At 44.2% G+C, this 25,909-nt stretch overlaps 1 protein-coding gene across 12 annotated transcripts in view; it reads right to left on the bottom strand.

The window, feature by feature from the left end:
• The window catches only part of SYNGAP1 (synaptic Ras GTPase activating protein 1), a 198,006-nt gene that overhangs the window by 11,677 nt on the left and 160,420 nt on the right, over positions 1-25,909 (bottom strand). For 4 of the 12 annotated variants that reach the window (XM_044305739.1, XM_044305745.1, XM_044305749.1 and 1 more), the window contains 9 exons: positions 19,315-19,459; positions 19,060-19,204; positions 18,433-18,672; positions 17,725-17,926; positions 16,088-16,272; positions 15,340-15,930; positions 8,116-8,389; positions 7,858-8,031; positions 7,399-7,620 (listed from right to left, as the gene is read on the bottom strand). In XM_044305739.1, coding sequence (XP_044161674.1) covers positions 7,399-7,620; positions 7,858-8,031; positions 8,116-8,389; positions 15,340-15,930; positions 16,088-16,272; positions 17,725-17,926; positions 18,433-18,672; positions 19,060-19,204; positions 19,315-19,459 — 2,178 coding nt within the window. Of the gene's footprint in view, positions 1-7,398; positions 7,696-7,857; positions 8,032-8,115; positions 8,390-15,339; positions 15,931-16,087; positions 16,273-17,724; positions 17,927-18,432; positions 18,673-19,059; positions 19,205-19,314; positions 19,460-25,909 lie in introns of those variants that run through there. The other 8 variants (XM_044305744.1, XM_044305748.1, XM_044305747.1 and 5 more) reach the window with 6 other exon arrangements.

Raw genomic sequence — 25,909 nt, 5'->3', positions numbered from 1 at the left:
CCAAAATGAATGCCTGGTGGGCCCTAGGCACCCCAGTCCGACACTGCCTATCGGGAAGGAAGCCTTTAGCTCGTGCGTGTAAATGCACCTTTACACCATCCCTGTATCTTTACTGATGGGGTGTTCCTATGAGATGCCTTCAGTGGGGGTTGGACCAGTGGAATCCCCTATTGATGCCTACAGCAAAAAAGTACTATGACCCCTTCAACTTTTCCTGAAAATCCGAAAATGCCCTGGTTTCTCTGGGACCAGTTCACAGTCAGGGCCTCTTGCCCAGATTGGATCTGTACACCTCTTAGAGATGCGGAGGCTGGTTGGAGGGTTCAGCTGAAGGATAATGCTGTTGTTCTTGCCACCACGTGATGGGAAGGTTTAACAGCAACTTGCGGTCAGCTTCACCTGTAGCTAGTGGAACTTTCTATAACTTTACATATCGCTTAAGGATGACCCATGGTTAAGCTTGGTGGTCCCAATGTAGTCTACATACATTAGATCATTAGCAGCAGTTGGTTTCTCTGTGTTGTACCAGGTAAATCTTTTCCTAAACCTCAGTTCTCTTGCGGGCTACAGCAGATATTTCAGAACTTACATATCTTACCCTCAATATTCACAAGCCTTCTGCAGACCTAAGCATCCCAGGGCACAACGTTGCCACCTCTTTGCTTTATGGTGGGTATGTTTTCAGTGCTGTGCATCTATCCTTTGACGGGTACATTTCAAACTCATTGTCATTCGGTTGTTAGCACAGGGTTTTCTTCAAATATATACTACTTCACTAACATTTCCATGTGGTGTATTTGTGAATATTGGGGGTCATTTATTAAACAGAAATATGCCTTAATTAGACGTATTTCTGGTGCAGATTGCGGGGCAAAGGTCCTTTACGCGGCATCTTAAACACATTACAACCATCAGTCATAACATTAAAACCACCTGCGTTATTTTGTGTAGGACCCCCTTGTATTGCTGCATGGACCCTACAAAACCTCTGATGGTTCCCATGACGTTAGCAGCAGATCCCATTATGTCTTGTTAGTTGTGAGGTGCGGCCTCCATGAATTGGACTTGTTTTTCGCGGACACTCCACAGATGCTTGATTGGATTGAGATCAGGGGGATTTGGAGACGTGTCCTCACCGTGATCTCTGTCATGTTCCTCATTCTTGAACAATTTTTGAAGTTTGGCCGAGGCATTATCCTGCTGAAAGAGCATTAGGGGGCCTGCCATGAACGGGGGTACTTGCTACCAACACATCAACTTCAAGAACTGACTGTTCACTTGCTTCCTAATATATCCCACCTCCCTCCCCGACCGGTGAAATGTCACCGATAATCAATGTTGTTCACTGTACTGTTCAGTGTTGTAATCATTGACTGGTGTATATATGATTGTATATATGTATATTGTGTATGTACGCAGTTGAGTCCCATTATTATGACCGCCAGTTAATGCCCAGAGTAACCACTGTGTGCAGCACTGACAGCAGTTAGATGGGGTCCTGGTAGGTTGTCACAGGTATCTGGAGCCATGTTGACTGCAGTGCATCCCACAGCTGCTGGAGGGGGGGATCCATAAAGAGAACACGGCCATTGAGGTGGTCCCACAGATGCTTAATTCGGTTAAAGTCTGAGGAATTAGGGGGCCAGGGTAGCACTTGGAAGTCTTGGTCAGGCTCTTCCAACCAATATGGATATTTCTAGCCGTGTAACATGTTGCATTGTCTTGCTCTGCCCAATGGGGAGACAATCAGCATGTATGGGTGTGTGTCATCTGAAGATCAGTTGAGAATGCCTTCCATATGGATGAATGGGCCCAGAGAATGCCATGGAAACCTTCCCCAGACCATAACGCTGCCCCCATCAGCTTGTGGTCTGGTTCTCTGATCTTTCTCACCTGACACGCCAAAGTCCATCCGTTCCATGAAGCAGAAAACAATCAATGGAGGGCCCATTTCAATACAGCTGTGAAATTTGAAGCCTCTTCTTCCAATGCAGCTTTGTCAGCAGAGGTGCAGTGACCTTCCATCTGCTCCGGAGCCCCATACGCAGTAGGGTTAGCTGAACTGTGGTTTTAGACACAAGTCCGTTCGCCTCCTGGTTCATTTTGGCGCTGAGCTGCCCCACTGTAGTGTGCTGGTCTGCCCTCGCGCACCTTCGTAATCGATGTTCACCTCTCGCGTCAATGGCACGTGGTGCTCTTTCCACGTCACTCACAATGGTGCCATTTGCCCACTCACCATACACCACAGCAGCACGAGAACAGTTCACACTGCGCAGTTTTATAAATGCTTGGCTCGAAAGCCAATAATCATCCTGATAAATCGCTCTTTTTACCCATGACAGGAACGAGGGATATGTATGCACACCGCCTACCACACACCTTATATACCCACCGAGCCCTCTCAGCACACGGACTTCTTTTATGAGCTACGATCGAAAGTAGGAAATGGTCATATTAATGGGACTGGACTGTGTAGATACAGTTGTACAGGATTGTGCTTATACAGACGTGGACAAAATTGTTGGTACCCTTTGGTCAATGAAAGAAAAAGTCACAATGGTCACAGAAATAACTTTAATCTGACAAAAGTAATAATAAATTAAAATTCTATAAATGTTAACCAATGAAAGTCAGACATTGTTTTTCAACCATGCTTCAACAGAATTATGTAAAAAAATAAACTCATGAAACAGGCATGGACAAAAATGATGGTACCCCTAACTTAATATTTTGTTGCGCAACCTTTTGAGGCAATCACTGCAATCAAACGCTTCCTGTAACTGTCAATGAGACATCTGCACCTCTCAGCAGGTATTTTGGCCCACTCCTCATGAGCAAACTGCTCCAGTTGTGTCCGGTTTGAAGGGTGCCTTTTCCAGACTGCATGTTTCAGCTCCTTCCAAAGATGCTCAATAGGATTGAGGTCAGGGCTCATAGAAGGCCACTTTAGAATAGTCCAATTTTTTCCTCTTAGCCATTCTTGGGTGTTTTTAGCGGTGTGTTTTGGGTCATTGTCCTGTTGCAAGACCCATGACCTGCGACTGAGACCAAGCTTTCTGACACTGGCTAGTACATTTCTCTCTAGAATTCCTTGATAGTCTTGAGATTTCATTGTACCCTGCACAGATTCAAGACACCCTGTGCCAGACGCAGCAAAGCAGCCCCAGAACATAACAGAGCCTCCTCCATGTTTCACAGTAGGGACAGTGTTCTTTTCTTGATATGCTTCATTTTTTCGTCTGTGAACATACAGCTGATGTGCCTTGGCAAAAACTTCGATTTTTGTCTCATCTGTCCACAGGACATTCTCCCAGAAGCTTTGTGGCTTGTCAACATGTAGTTTGGCATATTCCAGTCTTGCTTTTTTATGATTCGTTTTCAACAATGGTGTCCTCCTTGGTCGTCTCCCATGTAGTCCACTTTGGCTCAAACAACGACGGATGGTGCGATCTGACACTGATGTTCCTTGAGCATGAAGTTCACCTTGAATCTCTTTAGAAGTCTTTCTAGGCTCTTTTGTTACCATTCGGATTATCCGTCTCTTAGATTTGTCATCAATTTTCCTCCTGCGGCCACGTCCAGGGAGGTTGGCTACAGTCCCATGGATCTTAAACTTATGAATAATATGTGCAACTGTACTCACAGGAACATCTAGTTGCTTGGAGATGGTCTTATAGCCTTTACCTTTAACATGCTTGTCTATAATTTTCTTTCTGATCTCTTGAGACAGCTCTTTCCTTTGCTTCCTCTGGTCCATGTCGAGTGTGGTACACACCATATCACCAAACAACACAGTGATTACCTGGAGCCATATATATAGGCCCAATGGCTGATTACAAGGTTGTAGACACCTGTGATGCTAATTAGTGGACACACCTTGAATTAACATGTCCCTTTGGTCACATTATGTTCTGTGTTTTCTAGGGGTACCATCATTTTTGTCCATGCCTGTTTCATGAGTTTATTTTTTTACATAATTCTGTTGAAGCATGGTTGAAAAACAATGTCTGACTTTCATTGGTTAACATTTATAGAATTTTAATTTATTATTACTTTTGTCAGATTAAAGTTATTTCTGTGACCATTGTGACTTTTTCTTTCATTGACCAAAGGGTACCAACAATTTTGTCCACGTCTGTATATTGCAGTATATATGCTTGCATATGTGTAAGTGGCGTGTATACCTTTAAGAAATACAGTATATTCTTTTACATGGCGGTTCCTGAGGGCCAAGTCTTGTCTGAAATCAGTAATGAAATGGACTCTTTTATTGTTACAATTTGCTCTTAAAAACGTTTTAGCTCTTGTCTAATAAAAGACACGCAGCAAATTACCCAGTAAAGAGATTAAATGCTAGGTGGCTTGGAAGCGACAGGAGAGATGTTATTATCAGGCTGGAACAGGTCGTACATTACAATCTCATTCCGATTAGAGAAATATGAATTCCCTGAAAACTCCAAATTATAGAAAATTTAAAGCAGCACTGCCGGTTAGTGCATCCTGTGATGGGTTCCATGCTGTGTCGGTGCAACTAGTGTTAGGCCTGAGCCATAGGCCCTAGCAAATACAACATCGAAGAAAACCGCAGTACTCCAGATTCAGGACTTAGACTGCTGCAGTTTTCTTCAATATACCAGTAGTATTCCCTGAAACCTGCCATATGGTGCACAGGGAGAGACTGATCTTGGAGGACAGTGGAGAAGCCCTGGATATGAACAGTGAGTGTATAATGTGATAGAAAAAATGAATCCAGCCAGAAAAGGAGGCAATATGGACAATCACAATACATTAGCAAGTGCCTTGTATTAGCTTTGTCTACACGATAAATGCCATTTGCTAAAGTGAGAGAACCCCTTTTAACTCCTTTCCAATTAAAAATGGCGCCAGCTCCTCATACTACCCACCGGCGGGACTAATGTCCGCGAACAGCAGTAGTGCTGGTCGTGGACTTTAAACCCTTCAGATGCCGTGGTCAAACATAACCACGGTCTCTGGATGCACTAAAACCCAGAGGTGCGTGCTTCCCGGTGTGCTCCGGCACCCTCCAGAGAGGATCGGGGGAGCTGGCTGCATTGTGCGGCAGCTTCTGTCTTCCTGAATCAACAGAAGCTGCTGCACATTAGCCTCTAAGCAGGTTTCCATAGGAACATATGGGGTAATTTATGAAGACCGGCGTTTTAGACCTCTACATCCTAAATCTATTCCAGCTCCCATGCTGGCGTAGATTTAGATAATTTTCTCTCCCTAAAACAGGCGTTGAAAATAATAAATGAGACGGGCCACCTGCTGATACATTGGAGTGTATGAGAGAAGCAACCTAATAATTGCTTGTTATAGTCCCCTATGGAAACTATAAAAAAAAAGTGTAAAAAATAAATAAATATGTTTTGAAAAATAAAAAAAAATATAAAAATTGAATTCACACCCTTTCCCCAAAATGTAAACAATAAAAAATACACATCATGGGCATCGCCGCGTGTGAAAAATGGCCGTATTATTTTTCCCATATGGCAAATGGCAAAACATTGGTCAATTCGCAGTTTTTATGGTCGCTTTACTTCCCACCAAAAATTTAATAAAAAGTGACCAGAAAGTCATAATCACCACAAAATGGTATCATTGAAAAGTGCAGCCGTGCAAAAAATAAACTTTCACACAGCTCTGTACACATAACTACAAAAAAGTTATAGGGGTCAGAATATGTTCATGAAAAAAAGAAAAAATGTTTTCAAAGTTGTTGTTTTTTTTTCAGTATTAAAACGCAAGAAAAACTAAACTAAACTGTGTGGTAATCGTACTGACCTGGATAATTAAAGTAACAGGTCAGTTTTACTGCAGAGAAAACTGTGTAAAAAAAAAAAAAAAAAAAAAAAAAAAAAAAAAAACAACATAAAATTGTGGCAGAATGGTGTTTTTTTATTTTATTAATTCCCCTCCATTTGGAATTTTTTCCCCGCTTCCCACCACATTGTATGCAACCGTAAATGGGGCTATTAGAAAGTGCATCTTGTCCTGCAAAAAAAAAAAACAAGCCTCATACGGCCATGTGATTGAAAAAATAAAAAAGTTAAATGTATACCCCCAAGTGGCCAAAACATTAAAAGGTGAATAACACGGAGTTTCTCATTACAATGGCACCTGTGGAGGGTGGGATATATTAGGCAGTAGCTGAAGAGTCCGTTCGTGAAGTTGAAGTTTTGGATGTAGGACAATGCGCAAGTCTAAGGATCTGAGTGACTGTGACAAGGGTCAAATTTGTATGACTAGACAACCGGGTCAGAGCACCTCCTGGTGTTTCTGGTAGTATCCTGGTAGTGGTTAGTATCTACCAAAAGTGGTCCAAGGAAGGACAACTAGTGAACTGGTATCGAGGTCATGGGCACCCAAGGCTCATTTGATGGGGAGTGAAGTCTAGCCTGTCCGGCCGATCGCACAGAAGAGCTTCTGTAGAGTAAATTTCGGCTGTGATATACACAATGTCAGAACACAAACGACATAGCAACTTGCTGTGTATATGTGCACTACACAATATTAGGTAGGTGGTTTTAATGTTATGACTGATTGGCGTAAGTTTCCTGGGCCGACCACTGCGTCTACGATCCTCAATGTTGCGCGCTTCTTTGTGCTTCTTCAAAAGAGCTCGATACAGGTAGAAACGTATCCATGATGCAATACCATAAGGAAAGCATCCGATTAGCTCCAAATGTATCCTGCAGCAGGGCAACGACCCCAAACGTACAGTCAATGTCATTAAGAACTGTCTTCAGCTTAAAGAAGGACACGGAGTCCTGGAGGTGATGATATGGCCTTCAGAGGGCCCTGGCCTCAGCATCATCCAGTCTGTCTGGGATCACAGGAAGAGACAGAAGGACTGGAGCAAGCCTACATCCACAGAAGATCTGTGCTTGGTTCTCCAAGATGTTTGGAACAACTTCCCTGCCAAATTCCTTCAAAAACTGCAAGTGTACCTAGAAGAGCTGATGCTGTTTTGAAGGCAAACGGTGGTCACACCAAATACCGATTTGATTTAGATTTCTCTTTTCTTCATTCACTTTGCACTTTGTTAATTGATAAAAATAAACTATTAACATTTCTTTTGCTTTTGTGGCATTTTTCCATGTCTGCCTAGTACTCTGCTAGTACTGTGAGGAGTCTGCTACTACAGAGCTTTCCTAAAATGTCTATTCACTGAAGCCAAGGAGAGACGTTACGGCTGAGGAATGCAATGGAGATGAGTTTATGTCCTGGTGTCTCATTACTGGTCATCTGCATACACATTATAGGTGATATTATTTGTATGTTTTCTCTGGATATTGCTGTTAGAGGGGATCCCAGTTCCAGAGGATCCCCTCTCCCACCTCCCCCCCAATCCCCAGAAGTAAGTAATAGAGTATTTACCATTTCTAACCTGTTTATGATGCTCTTGATTTGCGTGTCCTTCTCCATCTGCTGCTGCCGCAGCCTCTTCTCGCTCTGCTCCAGGCGGGATTGATATTGCTGCAGCATTTTATTTGTTTGCTCCTCCTGGGAGAGGAGACGGCGCTCATATTCCTCCAGCTTCCGGTTGGACATCATGAGTCGCTCTTTTAGGGAGTAGATCTCCTCCTCGTATTCCTTCACCTAAGAGGGTTGGTGAGACAGGGAGCAGAAGAGAGTGGAGGAAAGATGGAGGGAAAGAGACAGAGCAATGAAGGACTTCGAAAGATTAGGAAGACACAGAGAAGGATGGAGGAGAGAATGGAAGAACAATATGACATCAGACCATGGAGGAAGTGATAAAAAAGAAGAAAAGTGGTGCAGGAGGAGGAGAGATCAATATGCAATGTTCAGGGACTTGTCTATGGGAGATGTTCTCACCCTCTCGAGACGACTCTCGTCCATGGATTTGGAGTACTCTTTCAATTTGTATTCTTCTCGCTCTATGTGTGAACTCTCAATGTCAGCTGAGAGGTGAGGCATGTTTGACACCCAGGCAACTGTGCGTTCCGAGGCTGGAGTGACTGGGTTCAATGTGGCCTGTGTATGTGAGTGCTGTGACGAGACAAACCAAGGATAGAGTTAGAGGAACGGCTATAAAGTAAAATATGAGAACTAGAAGGTGGCCCAGCTATGTACCTGCTTGGTTATGCTGGGTTTAAGCCCTCCGGTGTCTTTCTCCACCGATTGCTGCCTCATTCTAGCTGCTCCGTACGTTGGTTCTGGGCTCTGCAGGAGGTTACCACTGCTTGGTCGGGGCTTATGGGCGGCCTGCACCGTCAGTTGTTGGGATTTGCCCCTATGTAGGGGAGGAGGCTGCGTTTCCTGCCTCCGCTGCACTCCTGGGCCGATGGTGATTTGTGGAGGGGACAGCATGTGTTGCAGATTGTCTTGGAGGGAAAGCTGCCTCTTGCTGCAATGTAAAGAAGACATTGTAATTCTAAAGTGCTAAATATGATGTGGAGGACACAAGGCCGCTGTCTAAATACACCACATCCGTGTAACAGACACAACAATACACAACACCAACACTATACTCAAGCATAAACGAACCCTCTCTGATTACAGGACGCAGAGGAGACGTCAGCTAGGATTCCAGAATGTCTCTAGTTTCTGATCCTGGGAAGGCCTAGAGCCCCTGTCTAAGGGCATTTCTTTAGAGAATTTTTATTAATTTCGTCCTTTGTCTTCTAAAAATCAACTTAATGTACCTATTGTTACTCAAACAAAACCCTAATCCCTAGTTGCAAATATTCTACATGTTGTACGGCCAGAAACTGTGTGTAACCTGCAGGTCTTAGGTCCTCCATGTTCCTTTTGCATCATTTGGCTAAATGTATAATTCCAGTGTTGGACTGAGGCCCTCTTGGACCCATCAGAGGAAGTGATTCTGAGGGCCCACCTACTCTGCATACAGGACCTTAATGGCCCTGTTTTGGTAGGGGTCCATTATTTTCAGGGCTTGGGCCCATCGGAGGATCCTCTGGTGGGCCAGTCCGACCCTGCATGAATCCTCGATCTATGTTTGCAGGCACTTCCAAGTGAGATGTCAGAAGTATGCTGTGTACCGATCAGATGTGTCCCGCTTCTGACCCCTCTTCCTTTCCTGATGTTTCATCTTGCAACTGAAGCTGCATCATCCCCCCCACACGCTAACTTGTCTTCTATCTACTCTTTTACACTAGATGGGATTTTGTGGTGGCCAAGGAGGTTTCTGGACATTTTGCAGGCAAGGAGAGAAGAGCTACAGGTTGCTTTAGAACATGGATGTCAAACTCATGGCCCTCCAGATGTTGCAAAACTACAACTCCCATCATTCCCTGATAGCTGTAGTATGCCCAGGCATGATGGGCGTTGTAGTTTTGCAACAGCTGGAGGGCCACGAGTTTGACATCCCTGCTTTAGAAGTTATGGACACCTCTGCATTTCATGTGTTCTATGAAAAAAAATATATACATTTTTTAACCATTTTCCTTCTGCAGCTTGCATGTAATACAATACACTGCAAAGTGCGTGATGCCATTCAGTGTCAATCCTGATAATTTCCAGCCCTCTTTTCTTCTCCTGAATCCAAGCCGAATTCATATCAAATATGATAATATCAAATATTAATTGCGCTTTGAGATGACAAGAGGGACAGGAGACTGAATCGACTGGGAGCCCGGGAGTGACACTGAATGGCACTGAGCTGTTTCCAATGTATTGTATTACACGCTTCTGAAGCGAAACAATTCAAATATTTAATTAAAGCTATTACAGAAAGGTTTTTGTCCGAAAATACATGCAATGCAATAAAAATAGCACACAAAAGTGTCCATAGCCTTAAGGCCACGAGCACACTGCAATGTATTACGTGCAGATTTTACGTGTTTATTTTCATGTCGATTTCTGCAACGAATCCATGTTAAAATCCATAGCCGTTTTCCTGGGGATTTGTCTTGTATTAGAAAAAGTGAAATTGTCACGCTTTCAAAATCCACACCGCAGGCCAAATTACGCATGGAAAATTTCTGCATCGTGTAGAGGAGACTTTTATATACAAATATAAATGCGCGTTTCAAACCTGCCCATATTATGCAATGTGTGCATTTGGCCTCAGAGGGGAATTTTCGGGATTTTAACCCCTTCAGGCCCTCTGCCATACACATACAGCAGTAGTCCTCACTTTAAAGATGGCACCCGCTCAGAAGCAGAAGCAGAGTGGGCGCCATAGCCACCAGATGCCTTCCCGGTGGCATTGTCCGTAATGTCCCTGATCATGGACATTCAACCCCTCAGGTGCCGTGGTCATTGTTGAGGGAGCCATTTTGTTGCTGTGGCAGCCCTGGGAAGCTCTGAAGGATCCAAGGCCTGCCACAGCGATGTTCCTATGGAGTGAATCTCCCATAGATTGCAACTTTAATTCAATGCAAGTCTAAGGAAGAAGCAACATAAAATATATGTAAAGTTATTAAAAAGCTAAAATAAATAAATACAAATAAATATATATATACTGTATATTAAAATCGCCCCTTTTGCCTATATTAAAAATAAACATAATTAGAATTACTGGCTCCCAAAATGCCTGTACTATTAAAATATAAGTATATTTATCCCATATGGCTAACAGAGTAATGGAAAAAACATCACAATGGCCATTTTTTGTCGCTTTACCTACCAAAACAAATTAAATAAAAAGTGTTTAAAAAGTCACATGCATGCTAAAATGGTATCAATAAAAAGTATAGATGGCCCCGCCAAAAATGAGCCCCCACGTAACTCTATGGACGTAACTGTAAACAAGTTATGGGGGTCAGAACATGGTGGTGAAAACAAAGTTATTTTTTTAAATATTAAAACACAAGAAAAAGTATATAAATATGGTATCGTTGTAATCGTACCTACCCACAAAATGAAGTTATCAGGTCAGTCTAACCGCATAGGGAATGTCGTAAAAATGAAACTCATAAAACTATGGTAGAATTGTGTTTTTTTTCCCCCCAATTCCAACACGTTTTTTTTCCAGCTTCCCACTACAATATGTACTCTATTAGATGGTGCCGTTAGCAAGTACAATTTGTCCCACAAAATACAAGCCCCGATATGGCTACATGAACAGAAACATAACAAAAAGGTTATGGCGTTGGGAAGACAGGGAGTAAAAAAATGAAACCGCAAACATGAAAAATCGCTGGGTCCCTAGGGGGTTAATATCGGTGACCTATCCAATATCTTATCGGCAGGGGTCCGACACCCTGCATCTCTTCCGATCAGCTGTTTGAGAGTAGCATGGATGCTGGAAGTTGCTGCCGACACTACATAGCTCCCTCCATTGTGTAGTGGACAGGGCTGGAACCTGCAGGACTGAATGGGAGCAGCGCTCCACTTACCAGCACCACAATGGACATAGCACCGGAGCTACTGATCAGTGGGAGTGCAGGGTGTTGAGCCCCCGCTGATCAGATATTGATGGTCTTATATGAGCATAAGCCATCAATATTAAAATCTTGGACAGCCCCTTTAAGCTGTGGAAGATGCCACTTACCCTAATAATATATATACCAAAGTTTAAAGGGTCACTGAATTTGTGATATGTCATAGAGACGTACCAAAGGTTTTTATATCAGTGAGGTGTGAGTGCTGAGACCCCCGCCGATTGCTCTTATATTGTGCTTTCTCTCCTCGCTGCAGAGGACGGACTCAAGACCGGCCCATAGACTTCTATTGAGCTGTCAGCACTCAGACCCCCCCACAGATCAAAACGTTTGCTATGTCTGTATGGCATATCAAAGTTTTTTTTTTGAAAACTCAATGTCTTCTAAGAAGAACCATAGAGCAAACTAGCTTTCCTCTAGAAGGAACATGTCTCTCGAGCGCCACCGTCTAGGTGACTGCCCTGCAGGTATCAGCCTAATCAGAGATACCCCCTAGTTGGGCTCATACGCGTTTCAAGGTTCTCAAAGAGATCGGACATTGATTTATAACGTAGACATTTTTTGATTTGAACTGGAGGAAATCTCTTTTCCATATTTTCCCGGAAGCGTTGCTTTTGACTCGATTTCCAAAAGTAAAATCAGAACCCTAGTGAGAAAGAAGCTTTAACATAGCTGACGACCATTACCCTCCCTTCTGTTACACAGGACTGTCAGACTGTAACTCGTCTTATACCAGTCATAATGACATGGTGCAAATCATTCTTTGCAGCAGTTGTAAAACAAGCTGTTCTTTACCATTCAGTGCTGCGGTGACATCTAGTGGTCAATATGCAACTGAACAGAATTTTATATTGTAAATCATAAAATAAGCTACTGACGAGTGTTCCTGGAAAGCAGAACACTTAATGCCCATTGATTCTCCTCGCTGCTTCTCTTCAATCAGAGACAACTCGTTTCTGCCTGCACACAAACAATTATACGGACAGTGCGCTCAGTCAGTCGTCAGGCTCGTTCACTTTTTCACATTTTGTTAAGTTGTGGCCTAAAGTACTAAAAAGTTCAAATTCTTCCCCATCATTCTGCACTCAATCCCATAATAAGAAAGTGAGGACAGAATGGGAGAAACCTTTGCAAATTTTTTGAAAAGGAAAAACTAAATTATTGGCTTGATTGACATAAGTCAGGACATAAGTATTCACCCCCTTTACTCAGGACATAAGTATTCACCCCCTTTACTCAGGACATAAGTCTTCAGCCCCTTTACTCAGGACATAAATCTTCAGCCCCTTTACTCAGGACATAAGTCTTCAGCCCCTTTACTCAGGACATAAGTCTTCAGCCCCTTTACTCAGGACATAAGTATTCAGCCCCTTTACTTAGGACATAAGTCTTCAGCCCCTTTACTCAGGACATAAGTATTCAGCCCCTTTACTCAGGACATAAGTCTTCAGCCCCTTTACTCAGGACATAAGTATTCATCCCCTTTACTCAGGACATAAGTCTTCAGCCCCTTTACTCAGGACATAAGTCTTCAGCCCCTTTACTCAGGACATAAGTATTCAGCCCCTTTACTCAGGACATATGTATTCAGCCCCTTTACTCGGACATATGTATTCAGCCCCTTTACTCAGGACATAAGTCTTCAGTCCCTTTACTCAGGACATAAGTATTCAGCCCCTTTACTCAGGACATAAGTCTTCAGTCCCTATATTCAGGACTAGGTTGAAGCCCCTTTGGCAGTGATTATAGCCCCCAGTTTTCTTGGAGATGATGCCACAAGGTTTGCACACCTGGATTTGGGGACTTATTGGCAGTCTGCTCTGCAGATCCACTCCAACTCTGTCAGGTTGGATGGGGACCATTGGTGGACAGCCATTTTCAGGTCTCTCCAGAGATGATCCTTTCCAGGTTCAGGGCTCTGGCTGGGCCACTCAAGGACATTCACAGAGTTGTCCCTAAGCCTCTCCTGTGTTGTCTTGGCTGTGGTCTGAAGTCCAGAGCTCTGGATCAGGTTTTCTTAAAAATATCTCTCTATTTTGCTCCATTAAGTTTTCCCTCAAGTTTGACCGCTCTCCCTGTCCCCACCAGCATGCTTCGCTGTAGGGATGGTACTGGGCAGGTGAAGAGCAGTGCCTGGTCACCTCCAGACATGATGCTTAGAATTGAGGCCAGAACTTTCATTCTTGGCTTCATCAGAACAGAGTTCTTTCTCTGAGAGCCCTTTAGGTGCTTTTTTGTTGTTGCAAACTTTCATGTCTATTACTCAGGAGAGGCTTCTTTCTGGACACCCTGCCATACACATTAGACTGAGTGCTGCAGTGATGGTAGACCTTCTGGAAGTTTCACCCATCTGCACACATCCGCCAGTCTAGATCTCCTTGCACTGGTGTGAGAGGTGCTTGATTTATTAAGAGGCAGAAGCCTGTTAACAAATCTCTGTCCTGTCGTGCACCAGAAACTAAAGCTTACGCCAGCTACAGGCTGGAGTAGACTTCAGCTATAACTTCCGCCACTTTATGGCAAAAGTTAAAGTAAAAACAGCAAATGGCTCAAAGCCCCGCCCACTTCTGCTAAGCCAAGCTCCTTTTGCCGCCACTTCAGAAAAGTGCTGAGAAGCCTAAAAATGCGCCATAATATGTGACTTTTTTAATGCAACAATAGAGGCTTAGTTAGCTTAAAGGGGTTCTCCAGGCTTTTAATACTGATGACCTATCCTCAGGATAGGTCATCAATATCAGATTGGCGGGTGTCTGATACCCGGCATCCCCGCCAATCAGATGTATGAGGAGACGGAGCGTGCACGTGACGTCTCCCATCTCTCTTTCTGCTGCTGCTATGTGTCCGACCCCGCCAATCCGATATTGATGACCTATACTGAGGATAGGTCATCAATATTAAACGCCTGGAGAACTCCTTTAATAAATGTCCCTCAGGATCTTTGGAGCTTAGTGACCATTGGGTTTTTCATCACTTGTCTTACCAAGGACCTTCCTCCCCAATTCCTTAGTTTGGAGGGGCGGATAGCTCTAGAAAGAGTCCCGGTTGTTCCAGACTTCTTCCATTTAAGAATTATGGAGGTCACTCCAGTGCAGCAGACATTTTTCGTCCCCTTCTCCAGATCTGTGCCTCCACCCAATCCCGTCTCTGAGCTCTACAGGCAGTTCTTTCCTCCTCATGGCTTGGCGCTTGCTCTGATATGCATTGTCACTTGTTTCACCTTTGAGGTGTAGAAACATCTCAAAGACAATCCAGAGAAATGGAAGGCCCCAGAGCTAAACTTCAAATGTCATAGGAAAGAGGCTGAATACTTATGTCCATGCAAAATGTAAGTTTTGCCTTTTTTTTTTACAAAAAATTGCAAACATTTCTAAAATTCTGATGGGGGAAAACTTCATTTTTTTTATTTTAGCGCAGGGTTGCAACATAACAAAATGTGAAAAAAGGGAAAGTGTCTGAAGACTTTCTGAATGCATAGTGAAGGCCTCCATTAAGCTCTGACCAATCGGCTGAGGGTAACTTGCTCATTTACTCTATACAGCCCTATAGTGTTAGATGTAAGATGCCACTCTCAGTTTGGCTGAGGGTTCTCAATTCACAATGCAAGTGATGGCTGTGCTACATTGACCTGCATCATGACCCCCCCCCCCCCCCCCCCCCCCCAAAAAAAAAGCACCTACAATAGGAAAGCTGCTCTCTAATGAGGCAGCTCCTAAAAGGGCTGAATGAGACCAAAGAAGATGTTTTCATATGAGAACAACGCCTTCGTCTGTGTTGTGTTATGTACTAAGTGTAGGACACGGACGTGGGACACAGATATGGTATAACTATATATAAATATATAGTGATATATACATATATGATTATATATGTATATAAAGTGATGTGTCATACCACCTCTCTACTCTTCCCACCTACACCCCAATCTTGCGCCCCCTAGCGGGGCTGGTACCTGAACTCTGACCCCTGCCGACTGAACTCGTCGCTGTAGCTGTGACTGTGCAGCAGATGCTTTCCGGAGCTTAAGTCCTCACTCTTGCTGTAGCCATGGAATGGGGCAAAGGCATCTACTCCAGGGTCCGGCCGGTGAGGAGGCGGGTGAGAGGATGGTGCAGCTGGGCCATCGGGGGCCATGTGGAAGAGCGGGTTCTGGAAGGACAAGGGAATGCGCAGCTGCTGAGCCGAAAGCCCATCGGTGGTAACTCCCATCTGACTAAGCCGCAGACCAGCCGCAATGCTAGACCCACTGCCCTGGGAGAGCCGGCCCCCTGGGCGAAGTCCCCCGGATATGGAGGCCTGACTGGAGTTGAGCAGGTCCCCTACAGCTTGCAGGTTGGACACACTGTTCATGCGGCTATCCTGCAAGTCTAACATGGAAACACTTTTGTTCACACTCAGCATCTTCTGGTCTGGCTCAGTGATGTCTGAGCTGCTGGTGCAATAAGCAGGTGAGGAACGGGTGAGTGGGCGACGCGACACAAAGAACATATCCTTGGAGGACTTGTCCTTGGTCGGTGAAGGTAGACGGGTCATGTCAATGGAGCTGAGGGGAGAAAAAAGTGAAAATGCAATAAATGCAACGATCAGGTAGGGTTGCATTCTTCCTCCTTTATAGACAGTGCAGTACTGCTGCTACAGCTATGACATCCGCCTGGGTTCCTGATTTCATTTCGGTATAGATATATTATGCAGGTACACACCTGTTGAGGTCTCGCACCAGGTAGCTCTGGAGCTCCGCTGATGGCCCCCTCAGGACAACGGGTTTTGGAGGTGGCAGCCTTTCTTGATGACTTGGCTGCCGCTGGATGTGGGGGTTCCTGAGCGCTAGGCTAATGTCGTTGAGAAGGCGAGGGAGGGGCCCCAGCTTTATAAGAGCGTCCTGATCCAATAGTTGTAAAAGAGCAAATGATATATTAGTAAGACAGGGCGTTCAGATAACAACTTTCCTATTATATGGTCATAATGAGTGCGGATGTCCACCATATTACATAGCCTACAATAATATGTTATATATACATTATATTACACAGCCTGGAATAATAGATCACATTACATAGTATAGCATAGTATACTACAGTATATTACATAGCAAGACCTCATGCACACAAACTTATTTTCTTTGGGCGTCCGTTCCGGGTTTTTTTGTGGACCATATACGGAACCATACATTTCAATGGACCCGCAAAAAAAAACGGAAGTTACTCTGTGTGCATTCCGTTTCCGTATGTTCGTATTTCCATTCGGCATTACGGACAAGGACAATACTGTTTTATTAGGGGCCGGCTGTTCCATTCCGCAAAATATGTAATGCACATGGACGTCATCCGTATTTGGCCTCATGCACACGACTGTTGTGTGCATCCGCGGCCGTTGTTCCGTTTTTTTCCACAGACCCATTGACTTTCAGGGGGTCCGTGGAAAAATCAGAAAATGCTCCGTTTGGCATCCGTGTCCGTGATCCGTGTTTCCAGTCTGTGAAAAAAATATGACCTGTCCTATTTTTTTCACGGACAACGGTTCACGGACCCATTCAAGTCAATGGGTCTGTGAAAAATCACAGATGCACACAAGATTGTCATCCGCGTCCGTGATCCGTGTTTCCTTTTTTTCCTATCATTTCAAAGGCAAACTTGACTTAGATTATTTTTTCATTTTTCATGTCCGTGGATCCTCCAAAAATCAAGGAAGACCCACGGACGAAAAAAACGGTCACGGATCACGGACCTAAAGACCCCGTTTTTGCGGACCGTGAAAAAATACTGTCGTGTGCATGAGGCCTTTGTTTGAGGATCCGTTTTTTGCGGACTGCAAAATACATACGGTCGTGTGCATGAGGCCTAACACTATGGGGGACATGTATCAATGTCTGTGGTGACGTAAAAAAGTTGCAAATTATGGCGCACGCCATATCTGTGCCTTTTAGAGGGTCTCAACACTGTTCAAATGTGGTGAGAAAAGGGGCAGGGCTTAAAGGGAGGGGCGGGCTTAGCACAGCACCCAGGATTTACTATAACTTATGCCAGGAGTTGGCATGAGCTATAGCTCCTAGCTGGTATAGACCTGAATTTCTGGCACATGAACTGCCAGGGATGCAACTACATTATTAAGAGGCATCTTACTCCAGCGCAGGGGGATCAGTACTGGCGTATGAGAATCTCCCCGCTGTATTCCAGAAAATAACACAACCTAGAATAGTACTTTCTATTACATAGTATAGTATAATATACTACAGTATATTACATCATCTAGAATACTGTAGTATAATATATTACACAGTATATTTCATAGCACGCATGCGCAGGCCTGCCTCCTCTGCCATAAATATCCTTATACTTACTTTACTCAGCTGGGGAATCACTTCCCATAACAGGGCGTGTAAAGTGCTCAGCTCCCGCCCCAGGTCGATGTAGCCCTCAAAGTTGCTGCTGTTGGTCAGCGCATCCATGTTGGAGATCTCATACAGGAAATTCTGCATATTGGCCAACTCCGTCTCCAGGAACTCATTCATGAAGGACATGTGCTCTTCCTTACTGCTGAATCTGATGAGAGCGGCATCTCAGTATTGATCCATATGCACAAAATAAACTCCTACCCGTCAAACTGATGGACCAGTCTCCGTACCCAAAAGTAACCACCCGTCAACTCAGACATCTTGTTGTCTCCAGTGTCACCAAGGGTGAAGTGTGTAAAGTGTGTTATCACGTAGCATTATATGTCTAAACAATGGATCCCTGAAGCAGTCATGGCCGTGCACTCGATGAAAAGGGACAATTTCAACCAAATTGCCGGCAATAATAGAATATGCCTATTCTTGTCTGCAATTGCGGACAAGAATAGGACACGTTGTATTTTTTCGGGAACGGAAATGCGGCCCCATAGAAATGAATGGGTCCGCAATTTCGTTTCGAAATTGCGTACGTGTGAATGGGGCCTTATGGTATTGTCCATCTGTAAGGTTCAAGGCGAGGATGTCACCCCAATGGACTGGGTCTAACGCTCCCCTCTCTCTCCCTGTGCCACTCCCCACCCCTGCCCCTACTCTCACTTGAAGTTGAAGTTGGCCAGGTTCTGGATGACCTTAGCGATGAGTGTGAGGGTCCTAGATGTTTGCTCATCAGGATATTCCTGCATCAGGCCGAAGAGGCTGGGGGACATGATGGCCGGACACAGGAAGCGGAGGAAGAGAGAGGCACTGATGAGTCGATCTGCTATGTCTTCACGGCCGCGCTCCGCACAGCGCATCCTCCATGAAGCAAAGACCTCTTTCAACTCCCGGGGAAACACACTAAGAATGGCAAAAGGAAGGAAACGGGTAGAAAAAAAAAAAGAGGAGTTAGAAAACAAGACATGACAAACACTTAAAGTGTACCTATCATCTACAGAAAGTGAAGGCCGCTCCGGTGTCCTATGAAACCAATATGGCTGCCTCCATTGTAGGTGCCAGGTAAACTTTAAAATGAAAAAGAAGAGGGAGTGGGAACACATAATGACCAACAAAGAGGAGGAAAATAGTCGTGAAGGTGAATAAGAATACAAGGATGGGAAATACAGAGAGGAAGGGATGTGAACAGCACGAAAAGAGACAGAGGAAAAGTCAAATGTAATGGATAATGACTAACATATAATGTCTTATTCTTTTCCTGGAAATGACATCACATGACCAGACACTGACCAATGGGAGTTGAAGACTTTGCAAAGCGCAAGTTCGCAGCACATCCTGAGATTGGCCTGGTGATCGGGCAGGGCAGAAGGTGGACAACGCATGGGGTCAACCTCGCAGTCCTCCTCTGATTCATATAGAGCCCGAATAAACTCACCTGCAAAGGAGAAGGGATGAACGTGGCTCTGAGCATACGACAAGCTTATTTGTAGCATTTTATGTATCTACAATGACACCAAGAAGAGAGGGAACGACGAACAGTCTTACCAATGGATTCCTTGAGGTATCTCTGTCCTATCAGTTTCAGATACTCCTCTATGGCTTTAGTTGCAAGTGTGTTCTCACGGAGAATAAGGTGCTCTCTATCAAGGAAGCGATCGACCTCTGTCATAGCCATGTCCGAGAGGAAGTCCTGCGAAGAAAGACATGGATCGTGTCTGGGTGGATGATATGCTGCCAACACATCCCATAGTCATCAAACTATACATTAAAAGCAAGCAAACGGTATGCAGTAAAACATAATACAAAGCCGTAAGTGGAAAATGATCTAAATGACTGCTAGAAGACATCAGGAGGGTTGTCAGTCCCATGCCAATGCCAAAAGCGGACGTGTTCTAGCATCAACAATGTAACTGCCTCCTCTACGGGTCTTATTCTTCTCATATGACTGCGTGCAAAGATACAATGTCTTTAAGGTTCTGGTCACATCTGTGGAAGCCACAATGTGTCTGACAGATTCCACCAAGGGGTGCGATGGCGCTCGATCAGAGGGGGACTGGGGTAGTGGGATTCAGTCAACCACTCCGAGGAAACGAGGGATCAAAGAGGAAAAAATCCAACCTGTTCAATCCTCGTTCCCCACTGGAAAAAGTTGCTGTATAATTATGTTGACCCGATAGGCCTGAAACTCTTGGCAAGTTCAGTTAGGCCAGTGATGGCTAACCTCCGGCACTCCAGCTGTGGTGAAACTACGACTCCCAGCATGCTCTATTCATTTCTGTGGAGTTCTGAGAAGAGCCAAGCAAGTGTGCATCTTGGGAGTTGTAGTTTCACCACAGCTGGCGTGCCGGAGGTTAGCCATCACAGGGCTAGGCTTGTTCTCGGGGATGACTTGTAATTGTCAAATCTCAACCCAAATGTCATTAAATCCTCTATAACTGTATTTAGTATTCTCTCCGGTGCGCAGTGATGGTGAGGTATCAATGAGCCACTCCGATCTCCTAATTACAGTAAGAATACAATGGAGGAGGCCTGGCCTCGAAGAAACAGAGGCTCTCGATTGAACAAACATTTAGAATCAGCTCCACTGGACGCACAGATCTCTGAACAGTTATGGAGACATTTATACGGCGTTCATACCCCTTGAGCATGATGCGCCTAAGTTTTGTAGAGCCGCCTGCCTCTATGTAACTTCAGTGTATCCACCACCGGCCTAAATTTACACAAGCTTCCTTGCTGACTTAGTGTTAGATAATTTTCTATCCCTAAAACAGAGAACATAGAAACTGATAAATGAGACGGCCCTGCCACCCTGCCTTTTTTACGACCTGGCATCAGCGGGAAAAAGTCGCAAATCTGAAGGTGTAAGCCAAAAATTGGAGTATCTCTAATAATAAATGACCCCCTTAATCTTTCGGGTTTAGAGAGGATATATTCATACCATATATATTACGCATGTGTAAGGTATTAAAAAAAATATATATGAGTCTTACTATAGCAACAATTAATTCCCCAAGAGAAAAAGACCCTTAAAATAACAGTATTAGTAATCATTAAAACCTAATGCCCAAACTATGGTTAGGATACCATGCCAGTCAATCATATAGAGATACAGATGGTATCTGTTTGTATCTATACTTGTTAAGAAGTGCCTGCATCATATAGCACTGCCAGACCCTGGCTATGCTGTTGTCACGTAGGGTAGGAAAAAGTGCAGCCCTGCACTCCACTGGCCCTACATACTTGCACGATCCACCCTAAATGAAGGCCCACAACTTGGTGACGGTCCCTGACTTGACTAAGTGCAGGGGCCTAAACCTAGAGGGGTAAAAGAGTAGTAAGACAGAAAGAGGTCAAAACCAGACAGACAAAACCAGTCAGCCGCGAGGTCAGGGACAATCGAAAAGTCATTATACCAGGAATCCAAACAATAGTACAATACACACTAGTGAGGCAAAGAAGACCAATCACAGGCATAATACAAAATAATAATAATAATAATAATATGAAAATTATAATAATAATAATAAAAAAATCTTAATAAATAATCATAATAATAAATAATAATAACAATACAGAATCATAAATATTAATAATAATAATAATAATAATAAAAAATTATCATAAATAATAATAATAAATAATCATGATAAATAATAATAAATCATAATAATAATTAATCATAATAAATAATAATACATAATCATAAATAATAATAATAATAATAATAAATAATAATAATAATAATAATAATAGGCACCTGATGCCAGCCGCTGCCTGTTTAAATATTCCACTGACAGGAAGCATGTGACACCTGATTGGCCTGACGTCCCTGCTCCCTGATAGGCTGACAGTATGTCAGCAAAGGAAAATCCCTGGTTGTGCCGACAGACCCCACATCATCAGACCTACAGAGGGAAGCCCACTTACCTGCTCCCCGCTGCACAGTCTCATTTGTCACCCGCTGCCACGCTGTGGTCCCGCTTGTGAATATTTGGATTGATGGAGGTGACACGATGCATGGGGGACACAGCCAATGACTGCTGCAGTGGGCACATGTGGCCCCCATCAAACCAGATGTTGAAAAGCGGGACCAAAGCACGCGCAGCAGGCTATTGAAGGAGCTGGAACCATGTGGCGCGGAGCAGGTAAGCACTTTTCCCTCTGCAAACCTGGCGTTGTGAGGGGAGGGGGGAGTTAGGCCAAAAGGTCGTCGATGGTGGATAAGCCCTTTAAAAAAAACTAAAAGAGCTTTCAAAATCATCACAAAGTCCTAATACCTAATATCACGCTGAAATCCTCATACCACAAAAAGTTCAGCAGGTCGAGATAAACCACCGACAGCAATATCTCTGCAGCCAACCAACAAGACCCAAGGCTCGAGGGGGGGAGGGGGGGGGTCATCAATACTTCAGTCAATACTCGGAAAACTTCACCTTTGTACCAGCTACAAATCCAGCCTCTACCGCTCCGAAAAGTATTTAATAATTCAGCCGGGATTTAATGTGACAGAAGATGGGAGATTAATTTCTCCTCGTAGGACGCAGAGATACTTTACCACCTGGTGCGCAGAATGTAGAACCAATACAAATCAGACTTGTTTCGTAAAGTCCAGTTTAACCAAAATATGGTAACTTTTATGGAGTTCAACAAAAGACGAAAAAAAACGCAATTCACAGTTAAAATGCTACGTAAAAATTATCGCTCAAAGGGCAATTCCTATGGGAAGCATTCATAGCCTATCCACAGGCTAGGTGTGAGACCCACATCTATTGGGAGCATCGTGGTCCGGTGACTCCCCATGGCTGCCTCCCTTCTCTATTGATATGGAACTCGAATGAACAGCTATCTCCACAGGTGAGGGCCACATAGAAGCATCTATCAGTATTTATGGGATTTCACACCATCTCCAGTCAGACCTATACATGTGTTATGTCCGGATTGCCGCATTAAAGGGGTTCTGCGGTTCTTTTAAACTGATGATCTATCCTCTGGACACTGACACCGACACCCGGGACCCCCGCAGATCAGCTGTTTGAGAAGGCAGCAGCGCTCCAGGAGCGCCGCGGCCTTCTCTCGGTTTCCCTCAGGCCCAGTGACGTCACGACTAGTATCACTGGCCTGGGCGCGGCTAAGCTCTGTTCATTTGAATGGAGCTTAGCCCCGCTCAGGCCAGTGATACTAGTCGTGACGTCACTCGGCCAGTGGTAAACCGTGAGAAGGCCGCTGCCTTCTCAAACAGCTGATCGGCGTGTCGGACCCCCGCCGATCAGATGCTGATGATCTATCCAGAGGACAGGTCATCAGTTTAAAAGAACTGCAGAACCCCTTTAACTTTGTTGTCCTAGACAGCAACCATCACCGACCGATATGAAAACTATTCATTGAGCGGACCCTCAGAAAACCAATAAATAAATGAACCCTGCAAAACGATAGAGCGGGCTCCCACAACCTCCGTGGCTTTCCTGCGAGCCCAGGCCTCGCTCCAGAGGGACATCCTGTCAGTCCTTCTCTATTCATATTGTGTGAATATACGGACAACGTTAAAACTGAGATCAAGGCTTTTTGTTCTGTTTCCAATTCTATCTCTACGCTTTTCTAGGATGTGAGCGATAATCACCTTCCATTCATAAAAATTAAAGTCATTCGAAAGAAAGAGGCCATCAGGAACATTTAATGTATGGGGTCTTTAGATCTTTGGAGTATTGTGCTCTACAAAACAGATGGTAGCACATCACGTCTGAAGAAGAAAGCCGGCCGTCTCTGGAGATCACTGACGAAGGACTAAGATGTTGGTCGGTGACGGGGTTCTCTAGATTCCTGGGGTACAAAGAGCTAGGAAGAATTTAACGATGGCAACCCAACCTGGTACATCAATGGAGGTCTCAGTGGGGGTCAAATATCAAAGCCTAGTTTCCAAGCACGACCACTGCTGCTAGACTTCAGAGTGGTCATAACCGTGGAAATGAGAAGTGTATAATAATGTGAAGGAACAATGAATCCAGCCAGCAAAGGAAGCAATATGGACAATCACAATACATTAGTAAGTGCCTTGTATTAACTGTCTCTACGTGATAAATGCTATTTGCTGAAGTGAGACGACCCCTTTAAGAGCTGTAACCTGTGCCCTATTAAAAATAAAATTCACCCGTACGCAATTCTGCCATTGCAGCGCCACTGCCCCACTTCCAGCAACTTCCGACCCCCACATCACCAGAATTAGCTTGGCCTCGTGACCACTGCAGCCAACCACTGGCCTCAGCAGTCACAGGTGCTAGAACAGAACGTCACTATTAGTACTTCATTAACAGTGACAAGCCGTTCTAGCACATCACATGTGACCACTAAGGACAATGAGGTGGTCACTGGACTAAGTCACTTCGTTCTAATACTGTACGGAGCAGGAGCTCAGTACAGTATTAGAATGTATTGGCTCCGATGAGCCGAAGTTATTGCTTTGTGAGACTTTGCGCAATAACTTCATAAATTAATTTGTACTTTATAAATAAACATTTCCCGAACTCGGTTTTGGTTCCAAGTGGAAGCAATAACTTCAGCTCATCGGAGCCAATACATTCTAATACTGTAGTGATCTCCTGCTCCGTACAGTATTAGAACGCAGCTTTATGCGAATCGACTTCGGATGTTTCATCTGAAGTCGATTCGCTCATCCCTAGTCATGACCATTTGCGTTGTCAGCTTCTAGGCCAGACGACCCCTTTTACAAAAGGATCGACTTCACACTATTTTATAATGCTGATTATATGTTTATTGTGTACCGTATGTCATAAAACTAGCTTTTTTGTAAAAATTTTAAAATATATAAATTAGAAAAAAAAGAAATCTGTAAAATACTGTTGATGTCCCAAACACCTAAATCTTGTAGGGCCTCGGTATAACCATCTAGGAAACACGGCCGCACGCCGCCAGTAAAAGCTGACACATCACTTTAGTATTTCGTATCCACGATACCAAGGGCCTTGTAGCATACCAATATGTGGGTGGCTTTAGACAGAGCCTATAACGGTTTGTATAAGGCCTCTTACACAAGATCGTATGGCTTTTTCAGTATTTTGCGGCGGTCCGCAAAAAACGGATCCGCAAAAAAAAAAGATGACGTCCGTGTGCATTCTGTTTTATGCGGAACGGAACAGCTGGCCCCTGATAGTCTGTTATGCGGACAATAATAGGACATTTTCTATCTTTGAATGGAACGGAAATACGGAAACGGAAGGCATACAGAGTACCTTCCGTTTTTTTTGCAGATCCATTGAAATGAGTGGTCCGATGACGCAAAAAACAGAACGCAAACGGAAAATAAAATGTTTGTGTGCAAGAGGCCTAAGAGTGCTTTGCTGGTGACCAACATGATTTAAAGGAACACTCCAGACATGTCAGACACCTGCCATAGACCATGCAGGGGGGGGGCTGGTTGGTCCTTTCCCCTTTCCCTTTGCTATTGTGTGGCAAGAAATCTTACTTTACAAGAACACAAGTTGGAGGGGAAGTGGCCCAAGGATCATGAAAATGGGTCGGAATGGAAGAACATATAACAGTTTCTTCTGCCCCGTGTAGTAAAACCCAGCATCACGATCAATGTCCCCTCCATTGGTGGTATAGGGCAGTAAATGGATTAAAGGGTTTTTCCAGTTTCTATATACCAAGGATAGGTCATCAATATCAAAACTGCTGAGCTAAGCTGTAGTATGCTGGCACGGCCACTACAAAAGCTGGACAGGTCATCAATATATAAAGAATAGAAAACCCCTCTAATGTCAGAATCCCTGGTGGTCTAGGGTGGCAAAGGGGTTAATGTCACTACGCATGCTTGTCTAGGACACTAAAAAAATATTCATGGTGGTCAAGGGCAGTAAAGGGATGTCAGAATCCATGGTGGCATAAAATAGTGAAGGGCGAATCCCTGGTGGTCTAGGGCAGTGAGAAGGTTACTTAAAATATCACAGGTAATTTAAGGTAGTAAAAAGGTTGAAGTAAAAACCCTTGGTGGTCTAGGGCAGTGTTTCCCAACCAGTGTGCCTCCAGCTGTTGCAAAACTACAACTCCCAGCATGCCCGGACAGCATTTGGCTGTGCTGGAATGCTGGGAGTTGTAGTTTTGTAACAGCTGGAGGCACACTGGTTGG

The sequence above is a fragment of the Bufo gargarizans genome, chromosome 9 (genome assembly GCF_014858855.1).
Source record: "Bufo gargarizans isolate SCDJY-AF-19 chromosome 9, ASM1485885v1, whole genome shotgun sequence".
In the NCBI taxonomy this organism is placed as follows: domain Eukaryota; kingdom Metazoa; phylum Chordata; class Amphibia; order Anura; family Bufonidae; genus Bufo; species Bufo gargarizans.
This window is presented reverse-complemented; position numbering and strand designations above follow the sequence as displayed.